Genomic DNA, 20725 nt, shown 5'->3' with positions numbered 1-20725 from the left:
TGTCACCGACGGAGTCAACTGTGCCATTAACACCGATGTAACAAAACCCTTCGAGCTTGTGTTAAGAGAAGGACTCTGGAGCCAGACCCTTGCTGGTTCAAATCCTAGCTTCCCTACCCATCAGCTTTATGACCTTGGCTAAATTATTAACCTTGTTGTGTTTGCATTTCCTCTGAGAAGGTCTGTTTCTCAGAAGGCTGTTGCAGGACTCAGATGAGTTAATGTACATAACAAGTTTTCAGCATCATATTTGGCCACTAGTTAGTGCTAAATAAAAGCTTTCTAATAGCAGTGATTATTATTTGCGTACAGAGACTCTCAAGGCCAAGAGGCCCCAAATAATTGAAATTAGAGGGCAGTCAGCTGGCAAGATTTTCAATTCTAATGTCCAGGGAGGGATATATGAAATCGATACCTGATTTTCTGTTGTGCCAATCAATGTATCATCACCTGGGACATGAGAAAGGAGCCGAGAAGCCAAGCTAGCTTTGCCATGGTGAGGAAGGACGCTGTACCCTTTGACGAGCCCTCAGTCTGCACCCCCGCTCCCTTATCTGGCCTGCTTGTGTACACAGAATGTTCTTCACCGGTACCTGCTCCCACTTGCTCATTATCTTCTCTTCCTCACATGTGAAATTACTTTATGGTTTACTCTTGTTTTCTCCTTTCCAGAAATGCAGTGAACTAGTGGCAGTTAGGGATTGTTACTTTGGGTTCAAGCCTGATTAACACTATGAAACTTCCAAATGCAGTGATCTGTGGATGAAAATGTGGAGAGAAAAAAAAAGGGGGGGTAGGGAAGGGAAAGGGAAAGGAAATCCTTTGGTTTGGTTGGAAATTGGCCTGCAGAGAGAGGACTGTGTATACTGTACGGAACTCACCCCCATCTGAAAACGGATTTCCGCAGTGCGCTCACTCCCTGACCAGTGAGAACCCCTGCCTGTAATACATGCTTCCTTCTGCCCACCTGATGGGAGACCATTCTCACTAGCATTCTGGCTGGCTTCTCTGCACCTCAGGGCCTTTGCATGTGCTGTTCTTTCTGTTTAAAAGCACTTCCTCCACATGTCCCATAGCTGGCTCCTCCTCATCTTTCAGGCTCCAACTCAAAACAACAATTTCCCACTGCCCTTTACTGAATTCTCCTCTTTGTCTTTTCCCCTTTCCTTGTCACTCTCTGCTGTCATCTCGTTTTATCAGTGTTAAGTACTCATTTTTCTGATGGCTGATCCCAGAGTACGAGGCAGAGACCTCGCCTGTCCCCTGCATTGCGTGTCCCTGTACCTGGAGGCAGCGCCTAATCGCGTGGTTGGGGCTCAGATATATTTGGTGAGGGACTGAATTTTAAAATTCAGCGCTGGAAAGCTGCTCTAGAAGGAAAAAGCCTACATTCCTCCTTTGCCCTGAGCAGAAGGTACTTCTGGTGTCTTATGACATATCCCTCGGGAGCTGCAAAGGACCATCCCTTGCAAGTTCAGAGGTCAGCTGAGGGCTGGAACACAAGGTACCAGCACTTCTGAGCAGCACGAGCTGCTCCCGTTCCGTCCCTAGTGTTAGTGTTTGCCAGGTATCTTTCTACTGTCCTCACGGGGCCTCTTCTGGTGCAGCGGAAGTGGCCCAAGCAAATGTGGGGGGTAAGGTCTCCGATGGAAGTCTAGTGGATAAATGCTTCTATCTGCTGTCCTTCTGTGGGCGATCCCAAGAGCCATTCTCTGTGCTTCTTGGGAGGCCCTGTGAATCTGGCAGCGACCTCAATTATGCACCTGTGTGTCCTTGTCCTGGGCTCTTCTTGGGGGCAAACCCGTCCTGAGACCCCATTCATATTGATCACTTCACTTCATTGTTGCCTGCCCTTTGTCAGAGCCTGCACAGACACTTGCAATAATACATCGGGAAAGCTTTTAGGAACCTCCTACTTAATGCTTGCCTGCGTGTGTATTTTCTTTCTTTCAGGATGGCAGGGTCTCTTCGCTCTTGGACTTCTGACACCTGTTACCCTAAGGATCTTTGACACTTCATCTCCCTTCTTACAGCTGTTCACTGAGCAATCTGCTGGCCTCCAGCTCTGCCAGTTTCTTCCTTGAAGATGCAATCATGGAATCCAGCCCGCTCTTGCTTTCCCAGGCCATGTGTATTTATAGCGCTGGCTTTTAGATTGCGGGCTAACTTTCAAATGTGCTTGCTTTGAAATAGACTTTCTGAAGGACCTCTGTAGGGATAATGAGGCCATTTCTACACTTGCAAGTTGGAATACATTACAAATAGTGGTTGCAAGAAGCACTTGAAACGATGGTGCTTTCTATACAGGGCAAATTGTTTTTTTTTTCTTTTTTTTTTTAACCTTGCAAAAATCATTCTGCAACTCTTTCCTGGTGCTTCTGTGACTGGTTTATGCCTTACACAGATGTCAGTGCATCATCTGTGAGTTTTCCTTCCAACTTTCTGTGTCAGTACTGGCTGAATTGATGGGTGCAGGTTTGGCTTACGTAGGGTGGGAGGGGGAAAGAGGGAGAAGGTAGCTGTGATATTACACTTGGTTTTGCCAACTCCTGGGATGTAGATCCTTTAACCTCTTCTGTGCCATATAGGTCCTTTTGGAGGTTTGGTGAGGCCAGTGGATCCTGGCTCAGAATCTGGTTTCAAACACATAAAATCCACAGGATTACAAAGGAAGCCAACTGTACTGTAGTGTAGTGATCACAATGTTAAGTCAGTTTGAGATAAAGAACCTGGACTTTTGGATTAATGCAATAAGCAGCACGCTCTACAGGCAGATCCACGAACTATATAATTATGGAGTGGCCATGGATACATACTTTAAGGTATATGGCACAAACTGTAATGTGACTTGAAAATATCCCTAGTTTCTATTCGTGACCAAGTCCTAGGAACTGTGTGACATACTCCTGTCATTTGTTGCTGACTTTTATTTTACCATTGAAGGAATGATGGGTTTCAAATAGAGGTTAGTAAAAAGAAAGATGTCATTTCTTCCCCTTCATCCCAGTTGATGGATCCCTGAATTCTACTCAGAAGCCCCACTCTCAGGATTGGCAGTTGCTTTGAGTCCTGTGCTAAAGCTCCTATTTGCCGAGTGGTGGCCCTTTGCTCCAGTGTCTGTCTCATGGGAGATACTTGGCAAATGTTGGTTGAAGGAAAGCTTTGTCAGCGAGGTACCTGCTGTTGTTATAAGTCAGACCCATATTAATGACCAGAGTGAGGACCCTGGGATGTTACCTCTCAGGATTCCTGTGTCTGCCTTTTTTTTTTTTTTTTGGTTCCTTTCATCTGTTATAGAAATGGCCATTGATTGGGAGAACCAATGATGTCTGAAATTACTTATTAGATTGAAAATACTTTGGAAAGTGATTTTACTAACTTGGTTTGTCAGGTTTTCTCAGGCAGGATCCGTTTGCTGATTACTGCTTTGCATACCACTGTGGCGTGAACAGGGCTGATTTTTGTTTGAACATCAAGTGTTTTCATGTCCAATAAGGTTTCAGACCCATATACAAACCTAAATATGCACGCAGTGTGAAAATATTGGAAGAGAGAGACTGAAGACAAGGTTATAACTAGAACGTGTAGCCACAAAGTGAATGATACAGGTATTTGGCTGAAAAAAGTGGTGGTAGGGGTACAGAAAAGAGAGGGTGTGAACACTCATTTCTAGATATTGGAAAGACAGTGTTGTCTGTGGTTAGGAGGGCAGACTCTGGACCTGGGTCCGGATCCCAGCTTGGCCACTTGGTGGCTGATGTTGGGCAAAGTCGCATCACTTCCCTGAATCCAAATTCCTCCTTTGTAGATGGGGGTAATGACAGCACCTATCTCAAAGCATGTGGGGAGGATTAATTGAGTTCCTGCAAAGAAAACCCTCAGGGCAGAGCACTTATAGGGGTTCTGGAAGTCATCACATTAGAGGGTGCAGTTTACACAACCTTTCTCTGTACTATGCTTCATTTAGCTTCACAGTAGCCCAGGTAGCTAGTTTAAAATCCATTTTCAAGATGAAGAACTTGAGGTTCAAAGCGGTCCAATGATTTGCCTGTTGAATGGACATGAATGCAGTGGGAACAGGAAACCCAAGTGTTGGGTTGGCAAGACCTGCCCAAGTTCCAGTGTCTTTTGTATTTAGTGTATTGGCTGAAGTGGGCTTCTGTGGTTTCTTTTCTGTTTTTTTTATTTTTTTATTTTTATTTTTGTTTTTTAAAGTAAGGAATGAAATTTTATTTTGTTTGGACCATGAATTTTTGGGTCTTTTTGTTAAAACAGCTTGCATTCTCCTGAACACCTGTGTCGAGTATTATGTGTCCTACATCCCACATGGGAAGACTTTCTTAGTTTATTTCTTTATTTTGGTGAGCATTCTCTCCACTTGTTTTCTTAGAAGGTGTGCTTGAGCAGTAAATATTTTGGGAGCTGAATTCCTTTGCAGTTTGACTTGTTTTTATCTTTCTGGAACCTTTAAGGATCTTCTGTTTGTCTTCAGTATTCTGGTGTGCGTCTATTTTCAACTATTGTGCCAGGGACTCACCCCTTTCAATCAGTAAACTTGTATCCTTCATTTCTGGGAATAAAAATTTTTTCCTTGATGATTCCATCCTTTGCATTTTCTCTATCTTTGTTCTTAGCAGAACTCTTAATATTCAGGTCCTAGCATTCCTAGCTTGGCATTCTAATTTTCTTAGTTTCTCTCTTAGCTCCCATCCATTTGTCTTTTTGTCTTACTTTTTGGCAAACTTCCTCATCTTCCTTCTACCTATGTTCTTGTTTGTTCCCTGAATATCTCTTCTCTCTCTCTCTCTTTTAAAAAAATATTTAAGTAATCTCTGCACCCAATGTGGGGCTTGAACTCAGAACCCTGAGATCACGAGTTGCACGCTCTTCCGACTGAGCCAGTCAGGTGCCCCTTCTTTTCTGCTTTAAATAACACCTGGATCTTGTTTCTTGCTTACAGACCCTCTTCCCTCTGAGAAAATTATTTTCATTTTCTTGTTTAAAAGATTTATTTATTTGAGAGAAAGAAAGAGAGTGAGAGAGCGAGCATGAACAGCAGGGGCAGACGGAGAAGGAGAGAGAATCGCAGGCAGACTCCACACCAAGTGCAGAGCCCTATGTGGGGCTTGATCTCAGGACTCTGAGGTCATGATCTGAGCTGAAACCAAGAGTCAGACACTCAAAGTAGTGCATCACCTAGGTACCCCCCTGTGAGGATATTATTGATAGATTTTTGTCAGTTTTTTCTTCCTGTGTGGGTTGTTTCTTCCTAGATGCCATTTCCTGTTTCTGCAGTTAATTTCCGATTTTTCAAATGAAGGGGGCTGACCCTTCATGGATCCAGTGCTGTCCAATAGAACTTTTTGCAGTGGTGGAGATGATCTCTATAGCTGTGTCTTTAATATGCCATTCATCACGTGGAGCTGGTGAGTGCTTGAAAGGTGCCTCATGCCACTGATGAGCTCAATTAAAATTTTATTTCATGTAAGTTAATTCAAATTTAATGGCTCACATGGCTAGGAGCTACCATTTGGACAGGGCAGATAGACTTGTTCTTGTATCAGGCAGCTTGGGTATGAACCAATTAGCTTTGTAACCTCGGGAAGGTAAGTTCTGGGGTTTCAGTTTACCCATCTATGAAATGGGGGTAATTCTATTTGGATTCAATTAAAAACTCACTCTAGTTAGGCCAAAGATGAAAATTATTATTTTAAAAATACTTTTAGGAGTTCTTATGGAATGCAAGGGGAGGGTTGAAGGCAGGCTAAGGAAAGGCTAAAAATAGAACAATCTTCTGGGACCTGGCTCATGTTCCTCTGTCTCATTTCTTCTCTTTGAACAGCTGTGTCTATCTGTCTCTCTGCAGACTGGCTTTCTTTGGTGCCCCTCTGTGTACTGACAGAAAGATGGGCAACTTACAACTCCCAAATTTGTGCCTCTCTCCTTCAATAGCTTTTTCCTAAATGACTAAGAGACGAGCTGTCTCTCAGTCTCAAATCTAAGTTCCAGGAAGAAGAAACTTCACTTGGTGTGGCTTGACTTTCAGTAACCCATGGCTGAAACCACATAACAAACCATACTGCCCTGCCTCTCTTGAGAGGTTTGGTGGAGGCTGGGATGTTCTCAGGGAAAGTCATAGTTCTGAGATGGGTCCACACTTAAGAAAGTGTCTGTAGTTAACAATTTTCCACAAAGTAAATACTGTGATTGAAACTCAGATTTGTTAGGGAAAGGGGATCGGACATCCTACTTCGGTTTAGGTTTTCAAATTCATTTATTAATTCAATATTTGTTGAATGCTTGGCACATGTCAGGTCCAGCACCAAGTGTTGGAGATGAGATGCAATGCTGAGAGAAGACATCTATTCTGGTCTTCATGGAACTTTGTATAACAATGCAATTCTGCGTAATCAAGAAGAAAAGGCTAAATAAAATTTGGAGATTTTTACTTAGTAATTAGGAAAGTGCCTCCCTTAGGAGGTGATGAAGATTGAGCAGGAAGTAACTAGGTGGAGAAAGATAGAACAGCGTGTTTGCCTCAGAACCAGAGGAATCACATGGGCCAAGTCCCTGAGGCAGAAAGGCTATGAAGGACTGGAAAGTATTGGAATTTCATTGTTTCAGCTCCTCCTGGCTCCTGTGTACAAAGGTGCTTTGGAATTGATTACACTTGATGGGTTTTCAGGTGATCTGTTATTTTAATTAAAGATTAAAGGTCCTGTTGGTCGCAAAGATAAATCTACATTTTGTGTTTTTTAATGTTATGCAGCAGATTATGGTAATCTTAGTTTTTACATGCATTTCTTCCTTTTGGGGAATAGTGCATTTATTACCTTGAGGGCATAAATTTAGGACTAGAAAGAGAGGTTATTCTTTCTTAGCTTCCTGTGTTTTTCTGCTTTAGAAACCTCAAGTGAGTGGTCTCTTGTGTGTCGGAATTATGGGGTCATGACCCCTTGATTTCCTTATATTTCCTTATATGGGCATACTTGCTGTTAGAATGTCTCCCTGATGCCCAAAATGGAGCATGATTAGTGAATTCTTGTGTGAAAATGTGGCCTGGGCATAGAAATTTCTTAAAACTCAGTTTTTGGTTGTAATGAATTATAAATGTAAGCTGGGTTTTTTGTTTTGTTGGGTTTTGTTTTGTTTAAATCTTGAATAAGAGGAATGGTCTCATAGGCCTTTATCTGAGTCAATGAGATCAAATCATAGGAGGAGTTTAAGACAGTTGCTGTGAGCAGCAAAAGGTCTTCTCAAATGAAGAAAAAAAAAAATAAATCACAGTGAATTATTATTTGTGGATAACACTTGTGGTAACTCCCATAGGCCTGAATTTTGTTTTTCACTTTCATAATATATTTTATTTAACCCTCATATCTAAACTCCTGTCCTATTAAAGTGTAATTAATATTTAAAATTATTAATGAAATGGTTCTTTCTTTTGTACTAAGTCTTCCAGATCCGATGTGTTTTGTGCACTTACAACCCATCTCAACTCAGATGACAAGTTTTTATTGGAAATGTTTGATAGATTTTTCATAATGTTTGCACATGAAAGAGTAGATATGTGGCTGGAATTTATTTATTTATTTATTTATTTATTTAATTTTTTCTGTGGCTGGAATTTATGTGATGTATTCCTCAACCGTGTTCATTGTTAAGAGGACTCTATCTTTCCTCCAACTCCCTCCTTGGACTGTGAGGCATTCTTGTTATTTTTTTAAAATTTTTATTTATTTATGATAGTCACACAGAAAGAGAGGAGAGAGAGAGGCAGAGACATAGGCAGAGGGAGAAGCAGGCTCCATGCACCGGAAGCCCGACGTGGGATTCGATCCCAGGTCTCCAGGATCGCGCCCTGGGCCAAAGGCGGGCGCCAAACCGCTGCGCCACCCGGGGATCCCCTGTGAGGCATTCTGAATGGGACTTTCTGTGTTGCACAAACCCTGGTGATGAGGGAACAGAAGGCTAGGTGAGGACCAAACAGAAACTGACACCCCGAAAATGTGTCGTGTCCCCCACCCCCCCCAGGTGTGAAGTGTGTGACCTTCCTCAGGCCCTCCTGGCTGCCCTAAAGCTAAGGGAAGGCAAAACAAATAGTTAATTTATAGAGATTACAATCCTGCAAGATACAAGTCTCCCGCAGTTTACAAATGTCTTATAATTAAAAGAACAAAGCATTTTTATCAATAACCTAGCTTCCAGAAGGAAATGTAGATACAATTAAACGTCCTTATAACCTGCAGCCCATTGACAGATACTTAAAGCAGCAGCGTGTAACAATTCTCCGGGAAGCTCCCAACTATCTTGATGTTAATGCCTTGCTAGAGGGAAAAACAGCCTTAACTTGACAACAATGGCAAGGCCTCCACTATCTAGCAGGTCCTCTTTAGCATGTGAAAGTTCTTTTGAAAAGTTCCCTTTTCCTTACCCTCAGCCCCCAAGTATATAACCAGCTACCCCTATATTGCCTGCAACTGACTTTGTTCCTCTCCTAAACCAAACCCTACCACTCTTTTGACCCATTCCCTCACCTTGTTATCTACCAGGAAACCCTTCTGTGAATCCCAGTGTGATTCATTGCCTGTTAATTCCCGTGTTGTATAGTGTAGGTAACATTTTTCATTTTATTATTTGGGAATAATTCTTTTACCCTAGGTAGCTGTGTCAAGGTGGGAATTTGGAGTTTTGGTATAATGAGTTGAATGGGTAGACAAAAGAGATAGTGACTAAGAGATAGGCCAATTGCACTTTGGATCTGTTTAAGGATATTAAGTAAGGTTGTCTTGTTTATATATTCACGTCAGAACAGATTAGAGAAAGCCTTTAAAAATAGGGAAATGAAAGATAAAGGAAATGAAAGAAAATAGAATAAACTAAGTATAAATTTAGTGTATAAAACACACGGTGAAAGGTTCTATTCACTTACTGAAGGTAGACTATAAATTTGGCTCTGAGCTTCCTAGTAGCTGAAGTGAAGAGTGAAATATGATTGACTCTAGGATGTGCATTGTCCTTAACATAAAAACTAGTGTTCTCGGTATCATGACCTGAGACTTGGATCTTGCAAGTTAGTTCATTAGTTTTCCTCCACAGAGTATCTAATGTAACCTAGTAATGTAAGTAAGAGGACATCTTCTAAAGCAGTCTGACCTCATGAGTGCTCTACTCTTAAGATAATGAGCAGTGGGTATTACAGAAGAGGGATGAACACTGACCTCCACCTCTGAAACCAGTAATACATTATATGTTAATTAATTGAATTTAAATTAAAAAAAGATAGCTCACCAAATTAATTCTGTCTCTCTTTTTTAAAAATTTTAATTGTCTCTCTGTGTGAGGGTGCCTGGGTGGCTCAGTGGTTAAGCGTCTGCCTTTGGCTCAGGGTGTGATCTGGGGTCTTGGCATCAAGTCCCACATCGGGCTCCCCACAGGGAGCCTGCTTCTCCTTATGCCAAGGTCTTTGCCCCTCTCTGTCTCTCATGAATAAATAAATAAAAATCTTAAAAAATAAAATAAATACAATTGAAGTGTGCTTGCCACACAGTGTTAATTAGTTTCAAGCCCAAATTTATGCTCTTACACTTCTAGGTTGAGACCTTAGTGTGCATCCAGCAAGAAGTTGATAAAATGTTTTGCTAGTTTTTTTTTTTTTTCTCTTGAGGGCAAAGATAAGGCAGTTAGTAATTTTGTTGTGCTCACTGGTAAGATAGACACCAGCTCTAGAGAGAATTAATGAAGGGAAAAGGGAAGTTTGCTTACTCACTCGCTTGGGCACTCACTCTTCATTCCAAACGTTTATTAGGAATCTGCTGTATGCAAGTGTTATTTAGTTTTTGGAACATGAGTTTTTCCTTGGCTCTTTTGTCACCATCCTGCTTCAAGCCATCACCATTTCTTGCTGGGACATCTGCAGTAGTCTCTCAGCACCTGCCCCTCAGAGTGCATTCCCGACCCAGCAGCTGGAGGGTACTTTTGAAAACCCAATCCATCTTCAATTTTTGTCCTGTTTAAAACTCTCACCTCACAGGTGGAATCAAATCCCAGCTCCACGCTATGATTTGCAAGCTCCCCCTTGGCTGCCACTGGGACCTCTCTGACATCATCTCGTAACCCACACTCCCCTAGCTCACACCCCGCCCCCCCCACCCCTCTGCTCTGCCTGCCTCTCTGCTCCTGACTATCCCAGGCTTAGTTGGGGTGGGGGTGGGGGGTCCTGTAGGCCCATGCTGTTTCTCTACCTGGGATGCGCTGCCCCCCTGGAAGTCCACATTGTGTCATTCACCCTGTGTCAGAGTCCTCTTCTCAAACAGGCCACCCCTGAGCACCCCCTCCGGGTCCAGGTAGCTTCTCATCCACCTCTTCCACCATCTCAAATCAGTCGCTGTTATATTCTTTGCTTTTGTTTCCTTGGTTTCATTGATCTCAGTTCACAGGAACCGTATTCATGCTTGTTTACCTGTCTGTCCATCTCCTCATGCTGGAATGCGAGCTCCAGGATGCGCAGGACCTTATCCATCTTCTGTGCACAGCACCCAGCCTGGGGCCTGCTGCAGGAGAGTTGACTGAAAAACATTTGTTGGAAGAATCATGCAGAGGTGACCCATGAACATGGAGACAGCAGAGAAGACTGTGTCCAGCTCTTCCGTAGGGCTTCCACGTGTGGTCTGTCCCTGTTACATGCTCCCTCTTCTTTTCCCCTCTCCCCGAGTTTATGGTTTCCTTCAGTGTCCTTTCCACCTCTTCCACCATCTCAAATCAGAACAAAGCAAAACAAACCCACTCATGTATGCAGACCTTCCCCCATCAAAAGCAAAAACCAAATAAAACCATAAATTTAAAAATCTCCAAACACCCTTTTACTCCTTTCTCCAAGTATTCCTTTACTCCTTTTGCTCTGTGTGGTGTTGCCTCTTCCAGGAAGGTTTCCTGGATTACAGAAGCCTCCCTGAACTTACTTTTCATGATATTGTTGGTCTTTATTTTTATTATTCTGAAATACAATACCAAATACCATCTTGGTTGCCCTATGGATTTTGTCTTTTCCAGTTAGATCATCACTTCTGGATGGACAGGAATTAATCTTCCTCTATTTTCCCACAGCACAGCTTGATATAAAGCCAGCACCTTGTAGGCTTTGGTATACACAGGCCAGGGTATTTTGAGCTTCTTTAAATAGCTCGGGGACCTTTGATAGATTGTAACATTGACTTGTGTTATGGAAGTAACAGGAATGCAACAAATACAAAACCCCAATATGGTCTTGTGTTTACCATATGTAGTATTCCATATAAATAATTACTATTTCATTTAGAAGCTGTTGGTATATTTTAACTTTTTTTGTGATGTCTTTGAGCGTGTTATGGTTATATAAATTATATGATAGCTTATGTTTATTTAAGGATAGCTTATATTCTGTTTCTAAATATGGCTTTATAAAAAAATTAAAATGTACTTATCTACCAAAATGGTAGAACAATTAATGTTAGCACTGTCAAAAGGCTTCCTTTTTTGGCCACAGGAGGGCACTGTTGCCAAACAAAAGATGATTTTCAGGTTGCAATGTAATAAAGGTTTAGATTAAGCTCTTAAGAAGCATTTATCTCACTAATAGATTAAAATGGCCAATATTGTCTGCAGTGGGTGTTGCTTTGCCATGTAATGCTGTCACAGCTGAATTTGCTGTGTATATATGTCCATGAGCTGCATGTTATCAATAGCTGAATCAAAAGGTGTTTTTCCTAAAATGCTCTGTGGGTCGTTATTATAGCTGGAAGGCACCTTGGCTGTCTTCCAGTTGAACTATATTAGTTTACAGCTATGGAATTTAGGGTCGTAGAAGTAAAGTGACCATTCATTTGAGAGTGAAATGAAAGACTTAACATTTATCCATTTATTTAACCCAGCATACTGAACATCCATGATGTGCAGGACATTATGTTAGAGATTAGGGTGGAAGAGAAATAAGATATCAACCTTCTCCTCAAGAGGTTTAGGTTCTGGTTATAAGTGAATAGACCCCGACCCCCGCCCCCCTCCCACCATTCCCCAACCCTCTGCCCCAGCCAAGATCATAATGATTAAAGTAGTAGAAGTACTGTTACTGGTATTTATGTACAACTTACTTTATGAATCTTTTTTTATGTAGAAGTTAGATCACATCACATAAAAACATTTTAGGTAGAAATTCAAGTGCTTGGCAACTTGTGGGTAGCCTCCAAAATATTCTTATGGTGGTTATTTATTATGTTATAATCCTTGGACACTCTGTTTTGATTATTTGAAAAATGAGAAATGAGAGGAAAATTTCCAATTAAAAACTGGGCTAATTAAAAGAAATAAACCCTCTGCAGTAAGGATAATTGGGCCTTGAGAGATTTATGGCTAAATTGCCATTACCGTTCACATTTGTTCAGCCCCAGACTCGGGCGATTTCACTTGGACAACGAGCTGTGGAGTCCTGCTGGGTGTCCCTGAATTTGGTGAGTGCATCTTATTTCATGTAACTTGCCAGTTTGTTTTCTCTATTTTATGTATATAGGCTCTCTATGAACCATTATCACTTAGTGATGATTGCTTTTGTACTTTTCATGGTCACTGGAAGGCTAGAGATTTTCTTCATTAACAAAATGTACTGTTTGCCCATAACTCCACTAGAAAGGATTGTGTCACAGCCCTTAAATAAAGATGCTGTGTGGATTTAAGGAATTTCTCAGTTCTTAAAATGACATTGTGCGAACCTTATAAAAACACAGCATGTCTATTTAATTTATTTAAATCATCTCCAACTGGAAGAGCCTTTTTAAAAGAACTCCCCACCACCTAATTTAGATGAGATGGTACTGGTAACACTTGAAATTAAAATGCCATTTATAAAATTCTTTAATATTTAGTAGACACAGTTATTGTCTTTAATGGCTCATTTACAACATGCTTTAATATGTTGTAAAATGGCTCAGTAGTAAGTTCTCCATAGATATTTTTAAGCAAGCAATAAAAAAGCAATTTATGACATGCGTATACCACATTTTGGCAGAAAAACGTGCCCACTTTAACATATGATGGTGAACATGCCCTAAATTACAAAGTAATTCCATGCATCATGGGATAACTATAAATGATAACCCAGTGGAGGCATCAGCCATGCATCACTGTTTGAAATATATTCACATAAGCGTCGATAACCTATTAAATACATTTACCTTCATCAGACACTCTTAAATGACAGAAGCTCATTAATACTGGCTTCAGAATAAATTTGTTAAGAGAGAGGTTACGTGTGGTTTTACATATTTTTGTGGAGAAGCTGTTTGAAAATTTCCAGAAGACAATTCAATGTGGTTTTGTTACTTAAGCAACTGGAAATGGAAACATCTCTCCTGGTTTCTGCCTGAAGAAATGAGGAATTATTTTATATAGGAATTTTATAGCCAAGTGCCCATTGTTTCTCAGACAAGACATCACTGAATGGGTGATCCACTGAATGGATCACCTTTTCACCTGTTTTCCACTCATAACCACCTCCCCCATTTTTTAACTCCCCAAGTCCAGGTTGCTCATTTAGGGTACGTTCCTTACTTATATCATCTTCTGTCTTGAGTGAGTAGAATTTAGTGTGGTAAAATGATTTACCACAATGTCCAAACTTTTAAGGCTGCCACCTTGTCTATTAATAGCTGGAAGAATTATTCCAACTTGCACCCTGGTACCTGGAGGGCTGAGAACTGGAGTCGCCTTGCCATCCCAGGAGATCCCACCCTGGGAGGTCAGATGGGCTGCTGGAAATAGCCAACTATTCATCTGCACCCACTCTGGAGGTGACACAGGGTGGGACTTGGAAGCCTCCCCTGCCAGTGGGCAGGCAGGAGAGGGCAATGCTGTTTAGCAGCATGCGGACCATTTCCTTTGTGATTAAGGGAGGACCTGCCTTGCTGTATTGCCACAGAAATGCTTTCCTATTGGAGTTTGTCAGGAAATGAGTCTGAGTGGATGCATGGGCAAAAATCCATTTTGTTTTGTTTTGTTTTGTTTTGAGGCTGAATCCCTTCATCGAAATCAACAAAAGTGATTTAGCCTTCGTGTGCTATGCTCTGGCTCTGGTGGATTTTCTCTGAAATGTTTTAGAAGAGTTCTGATCAGAAGTGTGGTTGTTTCCCATCTGTTTGAAAAATGGCAGCTTAAGTACTCAAGGACTTTAGAATTCTTGCGTGTTTGGTCTTAATTTGGAAAATGACATAAGCCTTTAATAAATCTGCAGCAAATCAGAACCCTGCAGCAATTCTGAATCACTGTTTTTCACCAGCTTTTCAGAGATGAAGCAAAATTTATTTAGGGGTTAATAGAAGACCTCTTTGGCTCCAAGTTCTGATCTGCTTGCAAATTCAGTCCAATTGCCTGTATACATTTTTCCATAAACAGAGATCTCATCTTTAGGATGCTGATCAATGTCTTGAATTCCTGAAGAAAGATAGATTTGTTCTCATTCTATTTACTAAAGCATGAAGAGGAACTAACACTTTCTGGAAGTAACTTTACAGGAACTGGAACAGTAGGTGCCTTGATGCCAGATGGCTTGAATTTGAATCCTGGCATAGTTGCTTGCTAGCTGGGTGACCTTGGGCAAGTCATGTATTCTCTCTATGCCCTAAAATCCTCATCTGTATATCAGGTTATAAATAAATCCTACTGTCAAGTGAACTAATATTTTAATGTGCTTAACACAGGGCCTGAGTGCCTTTTAAATAAAAACAAGTAAGCTTGGGTGGATGCTCACAGAGTCGGATTATCTAGAACATTCCAACTATCAACTCTCCTTATTAATTAGGACTGATAATAAATTCTAAATCATTTTTGTGTATCTTATGAATTGAAGCCTTCTAATTAGTTATTTAATGTCCTGTTTTGACATAATTTCTGACATCATGAAAAGTTGAGAGGATAGTACAAAGAATTCCCATAGACCCTTTACCCAGATGCACTAGTTACTCACATGTTGCTCATTTGTTTTTTAATTCATTCGTTCATTCTTCTCTTCCTCCCTTCTTTTCCTCTTCCTTCCTTTGTCTATTTTTTTCCTTATAATCATTTGAAAATAAGGTGGAGCCATTTGCTTCCTTATTCTTAAATATTTTAGGGTGTACTTTTTGGTGATAGGACATTCTCTTATCTACAGTATGATCAAAATCAGGAAACTTAATGTTGATACAACACTTTGATTGATTTTTAAATATTTTATTTACATATTCATGAGAGACACACAGAGAGGCAGAGACATAGGCAGAGGGAGAAGCAGGCTCGATCCTAGGACCCCGTGATCACAACCTGAAACAAAGGCAGACACTCAACCACTTAACCAGCTGGGTGCCCCAATACAACACTGAGGTTTAATCTGCAGGCTATATTTAGAAATTCTTTGTTGTCCCAATAATGTCCTTTAGAGTTGTGTATGTATATGTATATATGTGTATGTATGTATGTGAATGTATGTGTGTATGTGCAGTTTATTCTGAGGATAACTATGTGTTTTTTTTTTCCCTAGTTCCAAGATCCAGTGTATGATCACAATTGAATTCCATTGCCATGGTCTCTCCTTTATTTGAAACCATTCCTCAGAGTTTTTTTTTTTTTTTTTTTTGGTCTTTCATGACCTTGACACTTTCAAAAGCAATTACGCCTTAGGATGTCCCTGAAATTTGAGTTAGTCTGATTTTTCGACCTGATTAGATCTAGCTTTAGGGTTGTTGTGTCTTGCAATTCTAAAAGGAACTGTGATATTTCATCCCTGTAAATTTTGAGACTGAAAAGATGAGGAGGAGCTTGATGCTCTACAGATTGACATGTGTGGAGTGAGGTGGGTGTAGCAAAACCAACATAGATATACCCAGGGTGCTTATCTGCAACAAGTAAATGATTATATTCCAAAAGAATAATCCCCTTAGGGAGTTCACCCTACTAATGGTGAGGGCAAATAGATCAAGAGAAAAGAAAGGTAAAACCTCACTATTTCCTTGATAAAAAAATCAAGTGGATGCAGAATTCTTCCCTGCGTACAACAGAAGTAAATTAAACATCACAAGACTGGTCTGCTCTGGCTGGGAACCTCAAAATTTCTTGGTACCAGGAAACATAAACAGGCATTCTGCTCTTTGGCTGGAAAAGAGTGACTGTCCCTGTACAGTACCACGTAAGGGGAAAGATGAAAAATGTAGCCCAGCATCTAAATGCTGAGTCTTTGAAATTCATTCTGAGAATGACTGGACACATGAAAACATTTGTGTGTGTGTGTGTGTGTGTGTGTGTGTGTGTGTTTGAGAGAGATTGTTGGGGGGGGAGGTGGAGTGGGCTGGTGGTAGGGGTGGAAGGAGGGGGAAAGAGGGAATTTCAAGCAGGCTCCATGCCCAGCACGGAGCCAATGTGGGGCTCCATCTCCTGACCCCAAGATCACAACGTGAGCTGAAATCAGGAATCGGATGCTTAACTGACTGAGCCACCCAGGTGCCCCCAGGAATCATTTTTTCTTCAGTCTAGATATGGGCAGTGTCTTTTATCCTGAAAAGCTCTGAGACTCTTTAAAAACAAATGAGTATGGAGCGGCTGGCTAGAAATCAGTGTGGTATGGCTGGGAAACAAAAGAGAGAGAAATGAAATGACTGGGAGCAAATGCTTTTGGTGCCATGCACAGAATTATGGATGGTCTTGAATGCACTCAAGTTCAGAAGTGACAAGAAAGAGTTAATCCTTTTAAGCCAATGCCTAGGGTATACCCTGGGAAAATCTGACCGAATAAGTTACTGCTCAGCCTAAAATTAAACTCCTGGCTCCTTGTCTGGCGTACGAACTATTAGATCACATTTCTTTTCACTGATGGATCCATTTTTTAATGAATTGAAAAAAGAGTCCCCAGTGGTTCCTTTTGTGTGAAGAAAACAAGATAAATATTAGCTAGGAAAGGTCATTTTGGTTTCCAATATGTGGGAAGTTCATTATGATAGATTCTGAAAAATTATACTGTGTATTTCTTTCCAATAACAGAAGGTCACACTGTGCCCTTGGGTGGACATCAGGACAAACATACTTAATAAAGTTGGAGGAGGTGGGAGATGAACATTTTCCAAGGTCCCCCCTCCCCGTTCCTTATATTTTGTACAGTTAGTCAAAGCCACTTCTCTCTTGTTGAGCTATTCACTCAAGGATTACTCTCTTTTTTTTAACCTCAAAGGGGCTGGGTCTGCAAGTCTGTCACCTATAGAATTCTCTGGACAAACTTGTGTAGTTATCTTCAGGGGAAGAGAACGAAAGAAGAGAAAAATCTCAGTTGTGCTTTGAGGCAGATTTGTAATGGATTCCATGGGATTCCAAAGTAACTAGGCTGTGTTGCAAGGCTCATTTTTATCTCAGATTTGCAATTTTAATATTTACTGATGCACACCATTATTTTTCTCCCATCTCCACCACCGGGAAGGCGATCTTTAACTTAGCAATGTTAAAAACGGTGTCATTTCATGGTCCATTTTTTTCCCTTGAGTTGTCTTTGGTTGGAAACGTCTGAATCCTTCCTGCAAAAATGTTTTTGCTGAGTTGAAAAGTCCTTTTAGGTCTGTGCATTAAAGGAGTGTGTTGAATCTCAATTATGGTATTAACAAGCGTTCTTGGTATTTTGGTGTGATGTTTTCTATTGGAAGGATGTTTTTTCTCTTCCTCCCATTAACATTTTTCAGAAAGGATCCTCACAGATTTGTTTAGCCACATCTTCAGATTTATGTCTCACAAAGCTAATTAATTCAGATCTTCATGCTGGCTTTTCCACTGCTTTGTGAGCTTGGGCGAGTTGCAGAACTCTTGGGAATGGGCCAACTCCAATTTCTGTTTTCATCCCATTGTTAATGAAATGGGGAGAATGAAATTTGCCATCGTGAATGGTTTGGGATCCTCTGTCAAGTTTGGAATGCCTTTGCTGCTGAGATTACTTCTACTTTACAACTGTGTTCTGTTAACTAATCTGTGACTAGTCTATGAGTGCTGGATTCTCTGTCCTTTCCCCCTCATATATTAGGACCCTTTACAAATGTGGATGCATCTGGTTGCCAACCTCGTCCTGAAAACTGCAGGTTTCATCATAAAAAAAAAACATTATTTTGCTACTAGAAATCTGTATCATTTCAATATTAAAATGCTAATGACTTCCTATCCCTGTTGTTTCTTAAATAGGTCTTCACAAGCTAAGATAATTTTTTGGAACTGCAGACATTTTTGGCCCTCGCTACAAATGGGAATTTGGAGTTGCTCTGAAATCCATCCTGAAATAATTGTGCTTGACTGGAACCAAATCTTATGAAGTCACCAAGGTAAAATGATTTTAACAGACACCTAGAGATAGTTTTTTTTTTTTATATGAAGCAGTGAGAATTTAGCAAAACGGAGACTCCTAGAGTTGATGATCCTTTATAAAAGGTGTCTTTTTATATTGAATTTTGAGCATTTTGGAAATCCTAGTTCTTCAAGTTTTAGTTCTCATTTTTGAAATCATTTCCATTTGTAAAGAAGCAGTGTTTTGGCTCTTCAGTAGGGTGATAGGTGAGATTTTAGAAAATAAGCCAATTTTGTTTTACATTTGAACAAAACATTCAAGGGGGAAGAAATTGATGTTGAAGTATTATGGTAGATGTCGTAGGTCAGAAGTCATTTTGCTGGGGGTCTGGATTATTGACTAAAATAAAAAATGGTTGCTGAATAGCTATCTACTTGTCCCCTAGCATTTCTCCAGGCAGTAATAGCTACTGTGAAGCAAATATCTGCTCTAGGCATGGGAAGCTTCACCCAGGATCCTGGTACATAGAATTGTCCATGTACGAAGATGGATCAGGGATTATCCATTAAGAATGGAATGGCTGCCCTTGAGACTTCATGTTTGGGGTTTGTTGGGATCCAGCCAGGAAAACAGATCATTCTGATAATGCAGGACAGAGGGAATTGAATTCAGGGAACATATGTTGTAAAGGGAGAGTCAGAGAAGTCAAGCAGAAGGCATGGAGGCAGCCCAGAGGTAAGGAACGGTAGGAAGCTACTACCATCCCCAGGGCTAGTAGCACAAAGGGAAGAAGTACTGTTTGCCCACACCTAGGGGAAGGGACCCTCAGTGGGAGCTAGAACCAGAGTGGGTCTTCTGGCAGGAACTGGCACTATGGAGGAGAGATGGCCGCTCCATAGATCCTGCCCAAGACAGAGAAGGTGGGGAGAAACACCTCTATTTTTTTTCGTCCATCCTCCAGGCTCTTGCTATCATCTCCTCTTGGTTAAACCCAGTTGATTCAGGAGCTTGGAAAATGCAGCCAATGGGAGTGACCTAGAGGAAAGGAAAAGAATGGAACTGAGGGCAAAACAGGCCCAGGCAGGGATGGGCTTCCTATATGAGACCTCTTCCTATGACATTTTAATGAGCATGGCACGATCATTCATACCCGAGGGGATGATTCTCCTCTTGAGGATGACTCCAGAGCCTCACAAAGTAAATTATGCATATTGAATATGCCATCCTCTGTTTGATGGACACTATGATGCACTGCCCAGAGCCCCCTTTAGGAGTGAAGAATTATTCCCCCCCCCACCCCCCACAGCGTCTTTGAATTATTCTCCTTTCAAAGAGCCCCCTTGCCTGAAATTCCCCATCTTTTAAGGGGTCAACTATAATAATACTAGAAGCTCACATAGACCCACATATTTTCTTTGCCACTTTTTTTTAAAAATCTTTTTTTTAATTTTATTTCTATTTATTTATAATAGTCACAGAGAGAGAGAGAGAGAGGCAGTGACGCAGAGGGAGAAGCAGGCTCCATGCACCGGCAGCCCGACGTGGGATTCGATCCCGGGTCTCCAGGATCGCGCCCTGGGCTAAAGGCAGGCACTAAATCGCTGCGCCACCCAGGGATCCCTCTTTGCCACTTTTTGAACCACTCCTAGTGTTTCTATCTTCTGTGCATGCAAGATGAAGTAGGGGAGACAAAAGATGGTGTTTTGAGAAATTAGAGCAGGTGTAGGACCTTTAAAGTGGAGAGACCCGGTGTCAGTTTGGAATGCTCAGGATTTCCAAGGCCAATGGCAAAAAGAAGCCAACACTTTGTGTCTCCTTTAACTTGGAGTTGTTCAAAGGTGATCTTAGAACCTTGCCTTGCCCCGGCTGCTTCAAAGGCAGACTGAGTCTCAGATCCATGAACTGTAGGATACTTTTCCAACAAGATCTGTTTGACTAAATTGTGAGAGGCTAAGAGGGAAGGGTGGAGGTAGAACCTGTTCCATGGAGTATGATTTGGGTGCTAGGTCCCCAAGACTATGCTTTTCGTTAAGCACAGACTCAGGATTCTGGTTGAGGTGCTGCTGGCAGCCATGGGTTGCTTAGACCCTTCCTTCTAGAACTTCAGGAGCGTTGTCTCTACTGAGCAAAATGGGAGTCCAACCATAAGTGTTTATACATGACATGTATATGTATGTATGTATGTATGTATATTTATGTGAAGGGGGTTCCTTAGCTCCATTGTGGTGAATTATATATCATAGACACCATGAAACATATGTCTGGTAGAACTTAATATCACTGAAATTTCAAATACCAAGATCTCTGATCCACTTTGCTTGAAAAAGTTAATTAAAAAACAAACAAAAGTTAATAAGGTTATAATTTCCCTATAATGTCAAAAAGAGTAGGAAATTAGTAGAGATGTCAACTATT

The 20725-nt window shown here is 41.1% G+C and overlaps 1 protein-coding gene across 3 annotated transcripts in view; it reads left to right on the top strand.

The window, feature by feature from the left end:
- The window catches only part of TAFA4 (TAFA chemokine like family member 4), a 163301-nt gene that overhangs the window by 27412 nt on the left and 115164 nt on the right, over positions 1-20725 (top strand). For 2 of the 3 annotated variants that reach the window (XM_041762975.1, XM_041762978.1), the window contains exon 2: positions 18211-18347. In XM_041762975.1, coding sequence (XP_041618909.1) covers positions 18334-18347 — 14 coding nt within the window. In that variant the 5' untranslated portion in view covers positions 18211-18333. Of the gene's footprint in view, positions 1-12423; positions 12486-18210; positions 18348-20725 lie in introns of those variants that run through there. The other variant, XM_041762977.1, reaches the window with a different exon arrangement.

The sequence above is a fragment of the Vulpes lagopus genome, chromosome 7 (genome assembly GCF_018345385.1).
Source record: "Vulpes lagopus strain Blue_001 chromosome 7, ASM1834538v1, whole genome shotgun sequence".
NCBI lineage: Eukaryota > Metazoa > Chordata > Mammalia > Carnivora > Canidae > Vulpes > Vulpes lagopus.
Note: the sequence above shows the minus strand (reverse complement) of the source record. Positions and strands in the feature narration are given on the sequence as shown.